This window comes from Carassius carassius, chromosome 6 (genome assembly GCF_963082965.1).
Source record: "Carassius carassius chromosome 6, fCarCar2.1, whole genome shotgun sequence".
Classification (NCBI taxonomy): domain Eukaryota; kingdom Metazoa; phylum Chordata; class Actinopteri; order Cypriniformes; family Cyprinidae; genus Carassius; species Carassius carassius.
Window position 1 is genome coordinate 40,707,206 of NC_081760.1, and position 12,050 is coordinate 40,719,255.

Genomic DNA, 12,050 nt, shown 5'->3' on the forward strand with positions numbered 1-12,050 from the left:
TATTCATCAACTCTCTGACTTCATCTTCAGTTATCTCTGTTCTTCAGATATCAAAGACATTTTCCTCCATCTTAAACATTTGTACATACTGTCATTGTTGCTCTCTTCAAACACTTTATGGATGAACTGTTTAATTAATGCATTAATACATTTAGCAGTACATAGAATCACAAACCCTATAGAAAGGATAATAGGCATAAAAAAAACTTAATTATTGGTCCCAAAAATTTACCAAAAGTATCATGAAAGAAATCATAAAACAGTATATTATTATTATTGGCAAGCATTGGGTTTAATAAACAATGGCAAGTTGCAATATCATAATGTATTTACTACATTCCTAATCTAAAACACTGGCTTGTAATGTACAGTAAAAGTAAGCACACTTCAAACATTGCCATAACTGTAATATTTATCTGTACTCAAATAGCTGGAACCTTAAGCATTTATATGCTAAACAATTACATGAGATTACAAGTTATAATGACATACTATTGTTATTATTATTACCAATTATTTATATCATTATTTCATCTTTATTTACTTATTGTAACTGTCCCTTCACCCACCTGGTGGTGATTTTGAGTTTCATGTGTGACTGGTGGGTGATTTAATCTGACAGAGCGATACTGAAGAAGCATAATAAACCCTAAATCCAGCATAGAGGGGTTCAGTGAATGTGGTGTTGAATGTGTGTAAGAGTGTAAGTGTGTGTGTGTCAGAGATGCTGTAAAAGGACAGAGAGCCGGCCGACACGTCCACATACACTCCTACTCTATCAGACCGTAGTGAAGGAGCCGGTAAGTCAGTCCTGACATTATTGTGCCAGACAGCAAATCCATTATCGGTGCACCACAGACTCCAGGATTTGTCATTGTATCCAAACTGACAGTTACTTCCTCTTTTCCTGCTGATTCCTTTATATGTGACTGCTATATTAACCCAGCCACTCCATTGAGTCTCCCAGTAACAGCGTTCAGTCAGACTCTCAACACTCAGAACCTGCTCACAGTGCTCAAATCTGTCTGGATGATCAGGATACAACTGACGCTTTTTCATATGTTTCACTTTCCTGTTGTCCTTATTCAGACAGAGACGAATGTATGTCGTGTTTGGATCCAGTGTGAGATCACAGGCATCTGAACACACACACACACACACAAAATAAATTAGAAGCACAATACAATGTATAACACAAGAACAATTAATAGTTGTGTGTGTGTGTGTGTGTGTGTGTGTGTGTGTGTGTGTGTGTGTGTGTGTGTGTGTGTGTTCAGAGCTGACTGCTACCAACCACGTCCATCGGTGGCGGATAATGGACATTCCTTCAGATATGAAGGTAAGCTACGAAATAAGCTGGGGGCTCCGTGCGGTGGTCCCCAGACGAATAAGTAGTCGTGGACCAACAGCAGGAGAGGACTCGCTAATAGAAGTCGGGCAAGGATACACCTTCTTTTGGAAGGGCCTTCCAGAAGATGCCCACCGTCTATATGGAGTAGGTTTTGCCATTAAAAGCAGACTGCTACAGAACATCCCAGAGTCTCCTGTGGGAATCAGTGAGCGGCTGATGACTTGGCGCATTCCCCTTGCGAAGGGTCGCTATGCAACCTTGATAAGCACTTATGCACCAACTCTGGATGCTGAAGAAAGCATAAAAGATGGCTTTTACGAGTCTCTTGACAGAGCTCTTCACAAAGTTCCTCACACTGATAAACTTGTGCTTTTGGGAGATTTCAATGCCAGAGTAGGCACCAGCAACATGCTCTGGCCTGGGGTAATCGGGAAACATGGTTTAGGTAACATGAACAGGAATGGCCTGCGACTCCTCTCCCTCTGCTCTGAGCATAAACTGGTCATAACCAACACAACTTTCCAAATGAAAAATAAATACAAAGCATCATGGAATGCACCCCAGATCAAAACACTGGCACCTACTGGACTACATTATAACCCGGCAACAAGATCTACATGAAATCTCCATCACCCGAGCAATGCGTGGGGCGGAGTGCTGGACAGACCATCGGCTGATCAGATCCAAGATACACCTAACGGTCCGACCTCAATACGCCAGGCAACAACCCTCAAGACGGCTCAACACTCGAGCTTTAAAATATCCTGACATCACTGCATCGTACCGTCGCTGCTTGGCCAGTAACCTTTCCTCCACTATCACTCATCCCCTACGCAATACAGCTGAAAGTGCATGGGCTAACCTTAGCTCAGCTATACAACAAGCCGCTTCCGATACAATTGGTTTCACCTCTAAACGTCACCAGGACTGGTTTGACGACAGCTCCCTTGAAATACTCAAACTCCTGGAGGAGAAGCGTAAAGCCCTCTCTGCCCATCTCTCCAATCCACAATCTCCCTCTCTACGCTCACACTGGAATAAGATCCGTGCTGAGGTGCAACGATGGCTTCGCATAATGGAGAATGACTGGTGGCTTAGGAAAGCCCATGAAATTCAAGGTTATGCAGACACCAACAACTCTCAAGCTTTTTACGATGCAATAAAATCACTATATGGACCCCAAAAACGCAGAATCACCCCTATCAGATCTGCAGACGGCACAATTCTGTACAAGGACAAACAAGAAATTCTTGAGCGTTGGGCTAAACATTATAACACCCTCCATAACCAATACAATCCGACTGAACCCACTGTCCTGCAGCTCCTTCCACAGCTACCACCTGTGCATGAGCTAGATGACCCTCCCAGATTCTCAGAAGTCCTGGCAGCAGTACGAAGTCTCAAGGACAATAAGTCTGCTAGTCCTGATGGAATCCCTGCAGAGGCTCTAAAGAAAGGCAGGTATCTGTTCACCAAAAATCTCCACCAACTTATCCAGATAATATGGGCACAAAAAGCTGTTCCACAAGGCTGGAAAGACCCTCACATTGTTACTATCCACAAGAAAAAGGGGGACAAGTCCATCTGTGGAAACAGTCATGGGATATCCCTGCTCTCTGTGGCAGGGAAAGTATTAACAAAGGTCGTGCTGTTTCGTCTTACTAAGCACATCACAGAGAGAATCCTTCCTGAGTCACAGTGCGGCTTCAGAAAGGATCGGTCCACCTCCGACATGATCTTTGTTCTACGCCAATTGCAGGAGAAGGCTAGAGAACAGATTAAAGATCTTTTCATTGCCTTCATCGACCTGGCAAAGGCTTTTGACACCATTGACCGCCAAGTCCTTTGGGTCATTCTGGAGAAGTTTGGAGTGCCTCCAAGGTTTCTGGAAATCCTACAACAGTTTCATGATGGCATGCAGGCTTGTGTCATTGTGGGTACATCTCAATCCCCCTCCTTTCCTGTGCAGGTAGGAGTGAAAGGAGTGTGTACTGGCTCCAGTGATCTTCAATCTTTTCCTGGCAGCAGTCACCCTCCTCTCCCGCAATTCCCTCAGCCCCGACGATGGTGTTTGCCTACAGTTTCGTCTGGACGGGAACCTTTTTAACCTTCGCCGCCTGCAAGCCATCACCAAGACCACCACCACCACAATTCATGAACTGCAATACGCTGATGACTGTGCCCTCCTAGCCCATAGCCCTACTGCACTGCAGCACACACTGGATGTTGTATGTGCAGTCTACCAAGCTTGTGGCCTACGAGTCAACATCAAAAAGACTGAGATCATTGCACAGACCAAGGCCCCCATCCTTACACCTCCTAAATTCTACATCCATGGCACACCAGTAAAGGTTGTTCAGCACTTTTGTTACCTCGGAAGTATCCTAACACCCACCTGTCTCATAGACAACGAGATCCAGGCACGAATAAACCTCGCCTCCTTTGCCTTTGGTAGACTTTGATCTCGAGTCTTTGCTAATAAAGATCTCCGTACCTTCACCAAAGCGGCCGTCTACCAGGCAGTCTGTGTTTCCACCCTGCTATTCAGTGCGGAAGCTTGGACTCCCTACCGCAGGCATATCCGGTGTCTTGAGGGCTTTCACATCAGATGCCTCCAGCTCATACTAGGTGTCACATGGAAAGACAAAATCCCCCGGACATCCTACAGCGCACTAACTTCAGCAGCATGGAGGCAACCATTGCTAGGCGGCAACTGCGATGGGTTGGACACGTTATCCTCATGCCCTCCCACCGCCTTCCCCGACAGGTCCTCTATGGGCAGTTATACGCAGCCAACAGGAGACCTGGGGGTCAGAAACATCGCTACAAGGACCACCTCAAGTCGACCCTGAAAAACTGCAGCATCAACCCTGGAGTCCTGGAAACAACTGCTGCCGACCGCCAGGCATGGAGCTCTGCATGTGGTCTGGGGCCCCAACTGATCCCAGAGTCACCCACGTACCCAACACAGAACTGTGCTACGTCAGCGCAGACACCAACGCGCCCAGCCACAACTACACCCATCCTCAGATTCAGCACTCACATGCCCCGACTGCGGCAGGACATGTGGATCTCGGATTGGGCTTTATAGCCACCTTCAATGGCACCGCCGACAGCAGCGGCTGCCTCAACACTCCAACAATGCATCCTAGAAGTGACGTTATCTTCGAAATCGATGGACTGCATAAGAAGATAAGTTTGTGTGTGTGTGTGTGTGTGTGTGTGTGTCTGTGTGTGTTCCCCTACGTTGTGGGGACCAAATGTCCCAATAAATTATGAAAACCCAAAGTGCATGTGTGTGTGTGTGTGTTTGTAGACCTACACTGTTGTAGTCCTGCTGTCATTCTGTCTCCTCCATAATCCACACTATAAACACACAAACACACACACACAAGCTTCATGCTTTCTGTGGCTGAATCTTGTCTTTTTGCACCATCCCAAAGAGGCACAAAATCACTATCACATGTCTTTACCTCGATTGATCAATTGTTCTTACCCATCTTTAAAAAACTGCTCAAGTCACATTTCTTTCATGAACCTTTGGCCCACTGATACCAAAACACTACTTTGACCTTCCACTTAAAAAATAACAATTACAAAGGAGAATAGATTGAAATAGAAAACATTGATTTTAGATTTGTAAATATTTTACAACATTTAAGTTTTTGACTTTAGTCTTTGCCTCACAAGTCACCAATGAACAATAATTAATCATGCATATAAACGATTGAAAAGTTGGAGCTTACAATAGTCTTCTGGTGGACACCGGCAATCTCTGTGCTCCTGACATCATGCGTATGAAAACCAGAGCTGACCACTGAGCTGATGAGAGACGCTGTGCTGAAAGATTTCCAGAGCTTAGATCATTCTGGATTTCCTCTGCAAAGTCTTCTTTCATTTCATCCAGGCAGTACAAGAGATTGATAATCATCTCCACAGATTTCTCTTTCTCTATTGTGTTTTTGATATAGTCTGCAGTGCCTTTGAGATTCTCTGGTTTCAGTTTCAGTTCTGGCAGCAGCTCCTTCAGGTCCTTCTGACTGGACTCCAGTGAGAGACCCAGCAGGAACCGGAGGAAAAGGTCTAGGTGTCCATTTTGACTTTGTAAAGCTTTGTCAATCACAGCCTTGTGAACGTCAAGTAATGCTGCTTTGGAGCGTCTCAATGTCAAGTTTATTCTCTCAGACTGAAGAAAGGCATTCCTTCCATTGCATTTATATTTAAAAAACACAAAAAGAGCAGCGAGGAACTCCTGGACGCTAAGATGTATGAAGCTGTAAACCTTTCTTTCTGACACAGATTTTTCCTCCTGAAAGATCTGAGTGCATAACCCAGATAACACTGACCCTTCACTGACATCTAGTCCACACTCCTCAAGATCTTCTTGGTAGAAAATCTGATTTCCTTTCTGTAACTGTTTAAATGCCCATTTCCCAAGCTTCAGAACAGTCTGATCAAATGACTTGACTTGGGGTCTAAGTTCCGGGTTATATTTTCTTTCCATCTTTTGCTTCTGAGAAAGTAAGAAGGTAGTGTACATCTCTGTGAGAGTTGTGGGAGTTTTGTCATTGCTCTCTCGAGCCAGCGGAGGCTGAAGAACAGTGAGAGAGATCCAGCAGAAGATGGGGATTTGGCACATGATGTTCAGACTCCTGGAGTTCCTGATGTGACGAATGATGTTTCCAGCAACCTCAGGACTGCTGTTGTTGATGAAGTACTGCTCTTTCTGCTCATCATTGAATCCTCGCACCTCTAACACCTGATCAATGTAGTCTCGGGGTATCAGACCGGCTGCTGCTGGTCTGGATGTGATCCAGATGAGAGCAGAAGAAACCAGATCTCTCTTGATCAGGTTTGTAACAATCTTACTCACTGTTGTTTTTTTATGCACATCTGTTAAGCTGTTGCCCTTTTTAAAGCTTAAAGGAAAGTGACACTCATCCAGTCCATCGAAAATAAACATGACCTTTCCGTCATCTTCAGGAAGAGAGGACAGTTCTTCAGGATCACTAAAGAAGTATTTGTTCAGCAGTCCCATGAGACTGCACTTAGTTCTAATCATCTTCAGTCTACGGAATGGGAGTGGAAATATGAAGAGTATGTCCTGATTTTCTCTTTCTTCAGCCCAGTCAAGAATAAATTTATTAACAGAGATAGTTTTTCCCACCCCTGAGATGCCTATAGTCAACACGTTCCTGTTTTGTTCACCCGTATCACGATGGCTTTTAAAAATGTCCTTGCACTGGATCTGTGTGTCTGTCTCAGCAAACTGACGGGCAGCTTCGATCCTCATCACCTCATGTTCATAAACCTTTCCTCTGGTCACATTCTCCACCACATACAGATCAGTGTACATTTCTCCCAGATGTTTTAGATGACCCGACTTGTACTCCTGCAGTAATTTGATTTTCAGTCTGCGGCTGATATTTCTGTAATCATGATGAGCAGCTTCACTGTCCTCTTCAGCTGAGCCTTTGAGAAAGAGGAAAAGAATGTCAAATAGTAAGTGATTTATGGTACTGGATATGAGTGTGTATTGGTTGTTATTGTGCTCCATTATAGTATTGAGTGAATGTGCTCAATAATGTCCAGTATGGTTATGGACACCACTACAAATGCCTGTCCCTACAAATAATGCCCTATTTAAATGGAAAGTTCACATAAAAATAAATATTATGGTGTTCCATGAGTTTTCTGACCATGCATAGACAGAAAGGGAACTACCACGTTCAAGAACCAGAAAGGCAGTGAGGATATCATTAAAATAGTCCATGTGACATCAGCGGTTCAACCGTTATGTTATAAAGCTATGAGAATAACATTAGTGTGCAGAAAAACTTAAACACTTGAACACAATTTTGGACACTGTTCGTGTATGTTTGGCTTACACACTTCAGGTTTCTCAGTCGCTACTATTGAGCTGATGAGTTGAATCAGGAGTGTTAAATGAGCGAAACATACACAATGTGCATTGCTGGAGCCAAGAGGACAATTTTAAGAGCCCTTACATTAAATCATCACATCTGCAAACAGTCAGTTATTTAGAAGTGTGTAAAAATATGTTTTAAAACAAATTAAACATATTACAGTACCCTTATCAGTCTTTGTTGGTTCACTGTATTCTGCAGGGTTTATGCTGTAGTGTATGTGTACTGTGCTTTTATTAACATTTCCAATGAATACAGGAGCATTTATTCTTGCACCTTTTACAGCATTCAGACCAACATTGAGTCCAGTGTCACCTCTCGTCAGCACTGGAAGAGAGACAACAAGACATATGTGAGCTTCTTACAGAGATTTCATGATATCAGAGCTTTAATATAATAATAAATCTCCATATCACCATCCTCGTGTCTGTTGTCTAACTGTTCAGTGATATTGTCCTGGTTCATCTTTCTCAGGATGTTCAGTGTCCTACCAAACTCTTGTTTTGACGGGAATTTCTCCAGTCAGGATACAGCCAATAGGGATCTATTTTTTAAAAAGATCTTTTATCAGGAACTTTTATAAACATGATCAAAATAAAATTCACCTCTGGTTCCCTTAAAACTTTTCCTATGGTATTTTATTATAATGTTTTTCAATTTGTGTAAAATAAGGTCTGTAGCAAACATCATACTTTTAAATTTTGTTGTGCAATGTAAACTGCACACACTTACACCTCAAACATTCTCATAAAAACATATTTTTTCAATTAACATAAGAGTTTTGAAGTCTTTTATATAGGTGTGTGTAATTCATCTTGTAGAGCAAAAAGTTCAAGTACTGTCAACTTGAACAACTCATTAACGGGAAAAACAAAAATCCCAGGTGAATTGCTCTTCTGGGTTTTGCTGCTGCGCTCTGTAAAAACATTTAGAAACGTTTTGACTGAATTAAACACTGAGACAACAAACTATTTTGGTATTATTTTCACCAGAAAAAGTTATGTTTATAATGTTATGCTAATTGACATAGCCTTTATCACTTTATAGATTATAAAAATCATTCACTTATCTTTTGAAGCAGTTATTTGTGACCTGTAAAGGAACTGATTTAGTATTGATACCAAGGTTCTAGATTCTGGTTCCATTCCGAAGCCAACACTGTGCTATTGAGCCAGTCCTACTCTCTGCTTTTTCAATAATGATGACATTTATTCTTGTTCCACCTCTGAACCAGATCTCAATAAAATCCTCTGAAACTCATCACTGGAAAGGTTTTTTCTTTATACTTACAAAAAAATCTGAACCATTGAAACTGTTTTTTCAAGAGTGTCAATTTGCCGTCGAAACACATGTATACATCTTATTTCATGTATGTTGTACACTGATCGAGACAGAGATTACAAGCGAAGGACAGCCAAATATGCAGACAGTATTAGATAATCAGCAGCAGACAGGAAGTATGAGGGGACAGTCACAGATGAAAGGATCAACACTGAAATTCAGAAGAAATCAAAAGTTCTGTACTGTTTGCTCTAAAAGCTTTCTGTAATCAACCATTTCCACTCAAGTTACAAGGTGAGTGTGATTTCACAAGCACAACATGTTACTAGACCAACATGCTTGTTACATTCCTTGTTACATTCCAACATTCCAATCAACCAATCAGAAGTGAGATATAACTTTTCAGGAAATATCTGTTTAAGGCATACTATCAGGGTTTGGAGCTTCGATACCGTTGTTAATCAGCTATCATTTCCCACTGATTTTAGGAATAAATTATGGGTAGAGTTAGGTTTAGGGGTAGGGATTGGGTTAAGTCTGTATTCTTGGACAATAATGTTGATCCAGGATCATCAGAAGATGTTGATCCAGAAACATGTCTTACTTGGCAAAATCACCACGACTCAAGTTACAGCATGACAACATCAAACATTCAGTGGAGCGCTGATAAAACCGATCATAGGCATCAATGGTAAATAGTATTCTCTTTATGCAGTGTGTTTTACTTTCACATGATTGTGACTCACACTCAGTAGCTGCTTGCGATGCAGTTCCTCATATATTTACGTAGCTATACTATGTAAAATATGTACAGTATATTAAGTGGAATGCAGGTGGAACAAGCCACTCAACTAGAAATAGTGAAAATAAAGTTGAACTGAATGTCTTTCTCAAAGATTAAGCAAAGCATCTGGCGGTAACAAACATCTGATAAACGTCTTTAAAAAGGTACATTTTACTTACATTCTAAACCATAAACATCTTAAAGGCATTTCCTCAATGTCTATTTAACATCTGACAGGAAGCATCTTAGAGATCCCTTACGAAAATTAGAAACTTTGAAACTTAGAAACTAACCCTAACGAAACAGAAAAGAAAACAGGCTACAGTGCAAACACAGAAAAACTGACTAAGAACCAGACTAAGGCTAGAAAACTTGGAATGGCTCTGTAGACAGCATTTCTTGGGTGAAAATATGACGTTAATAATATAACGTTTATTGCATATACAGGCCAATGTGTTTGACATTCAGTTTACATCAAATCAGTGATGATGTCATATGGACAGCACATTGACATCAGTGATTTGTGTGTTGGATATTTATTGCATAATAGCAATTCTTTGTCAGCCTGATTAAGTTTAAGTAGATTTATTTCTGAAGTTGGGCCCTAGACAGCATCCATCTGCTACATCTCTTTTTGAAACGTGTCCCAGTGAGAAGAAGACATTGACATCAAACACTGACGTCAAAACATGGGTCAAATATTCAAATCAGTCTATATCAATAGTCTGAAGTGAAATCTTTCTTTCATTGCATTGCTTTTGTGTTGTTATTTTGATGGTCGAAAGAACATGGGTGTGAAAAGAACGTGGCGTTTTTGATGTCAGTTGATTTGCATTTTTACACAGTTTTTTTTTTCAGTGTTTTATGTCAGTTTTAAATCTTTTCAACATCAAGGTGCCGGCTGAGAAGAACAGAACCAAGTGAAGAGAAGAGATGAGCAGTAACACAAGAACTGTTTCATAATTTCAACAGCACAAGACCTTGCAATGTTTTAGTTTTAATGTTTCCCATTGTCCATGATGCATGCTTCAATTGCACGTCCTTAATCTGACGGCCGTGTTTTTTTGTCAGTATACTGAACCTTTAAAGGTTGGAACTCCAGTGTCACTTAAGCTGGACTAGACTACACAATATTTCTGTTGGTTTTAATACTCACTGTGCCACTTGTGTGATTCTGACTCCTAAAATGTTGTTGTGTCATGGAGAAGAAACATGTCAGACTATATGTTGTTGCTTCTCGACCGTTCATTGTTTTTCACTCTTTCAAGGTCTTTATGCAGAAATGCCAGGATACAAAGGGATTATGAGTCAACAGTTTTGTGTTTTAAGATAATAATTAATACTAGATTGAGATGATACAATGGTTGATCTGTGTTCTTCAAGACATTTCAATATTACAGTATTTTATAACATATTTATTAGAGCACCAGCACCCAATTTAAGGTTTGTAGAAAATAATCACATTTTGTTGCTTTTTGAATGCATAATTAGATGTGCAAAGTTAGTGGAGACAAATCTGGATACAACAAAAACTGTGACCATCTCCATTTCAGGCTGCAAAGCAACTAAATGTGATTATTTTAAAGGGAACGATTCTGTTCAGTATTGCTGATGACCAAAATCATGTGTTTGTTTCTGTAATCCACCAGTATGTGTGCGCTCTGTAGTCACAGTAGTGTTTCAGATGTCAGTTTTTATGACTGTAAAGATTACTATCAAATAACTCTCTCATCCTTTAAGGCAGTTATTTGTCATCTAAGGTGTTGATTATGTATGAAGTACGGGGTCTTGTCCTGAAGCCCAAACGGTGATGTCCAATCCTAGTGCCTTCTCTTTCTAGTTATTAGATGTTTGGTAATACAAGTTTCTTTCACATTTCCCACATGTACACCTTAACGTCAAAATTATATATCCGATGTAAAATATAAAACCAGTCAATATTTAACGAAGTATTAATTTATCAGCTTACCATGACTAATGGTGACCTCTGAACCGGCGTCTCAACAAAGTCCTCTGAAACTCATCACTGGAAAACGATGAATCTAAATCAGAACCATTATAGGAAAACACATGAAACTGGTTTTTCAAGAGCCTCTCAAGTTTGACGTCAAAACACACACATCTCTCTCTCTCTCTCTCTCTCTCTCTCTCTCTCTCTCTCTCTCTTATCTCTCATAAGACAGACAGATATGCAGACAGTATAACCATGAGGGGAGACGTCGTTCACATCTCACAGATGAAAGAACCAACACTGATTGTTGAATGATAATTGGTTGTCTTTAAAGGCTATGGAAGTATGTATTGTATAATAAAGAAACCTAACCTTGTTAGCGTGAGTGGATGAGTATCTCTCGAAACAGCTTGTCCAGGAAAAACCCTTCCTATGTGAAACTGAAATTCAACTGTGTGACGTCAATGACATCAGCATGACTACATTAATTTTAGACATTAGTGTTGCACTTCAATTTTCATTTAATTGTACTCGATTTTATGCAGTTATTGCATCCGTATGTGGATGAATAAAGAAGGTTTGTTCTATCTATGACCTTGTCTTCCTTCCTGACGCATGCTCGTTTCACATGAAATTATTTTAATTTATTACCCAGTTTTAATATGCCATTTGAAGTTTGCTCAGTTTTGCTACAGTCTGTTTCAGAAGCCTTTTAGTGTTGCGTCGTGACAGCTTTATACTGATCAACCGTGGGTA

General features: G+C 40.8%; 2 protein-coding genes across 2 annotated transcripts; both read right to left on the bottom strand.

Moving 5' to 3' along the window:
* Window positions 1-588: 588 nt before the first annotated feature.
* On the bottom strand, window positions 589-1,789 carry LOC132141766 (stonustoxin subunit beta-like). Its single transcript, XM_059551426.1, has 2 exons — window positions 1,633-1,789; window positions 589-1,133 (listed from the first exon to the last, which is right to left on the bottom strand). Exons 1-2 carry the CDS (start codon window positions 1,787-1,789, stop codon window positions 589-591), a joined length of 702 nt encoding a protein of 233 aa, XP_059407409.1.
* A 3,304-nt stretch (window positions 1,790-5,093) lies between these two features.
* Window positions 5,094-11,911, bottom strand: LOC132141767 (protein NLRC3-like). Its single transcript, XM_059551427.1, has 3 exons — window positions 11,890-11,911; window positions 7,695-7,775; window positions 5,094-6,823 (listed from the first exon to the last, which is right to left on the bottom strand). Exons 1-3 carry the CDS (start codon window positions 11,909-11,911, stop codon window positions 5,094-5,096), a joined length of 1,833 nt encoding a protein of 610 aa, XP_059407410.1.
* Window positions 11,912-12,050: the final 139 nt, after the last annotated feature.

Bases quoted from the DNA above. Each gene is read 5' to 3' on its own strand.
- LOC132141766 (XM_059551426.1), bottom strand. From the start codon at position 1,789: ATGTTTCCCGATTACCCCAGGCCAGAGCATGTTGCTGGTGCCTACTCT. The intron at 1,134-1,632 runs GTTGGTGCATAA...GTTCAGATGCCT, and splicing joins TGCTTTCTTCAGCATCCAGA to GTGATCTCACACTGGATCCA.
- LOC132141767 (XM_059551427.1), bottom strand. From the start codon at position 11,911: ATGCGTCAGGAAGGAAGACAAG. The intron at 7,776-11,889 runs GTCATAGATAGA...CGTCAAAACAAG, and splicing joins GCGTCAGGAAGGAAGACAAG to AGTTTGGTAGGACACTGAAC. The intron at 6,824-7,694 runs GTGATATGGAGA...TCTTTCTCAAAG, and splicing joins AGACAACAGACACGAGGATG to GCTCAGCTGAAGAGGACAGT.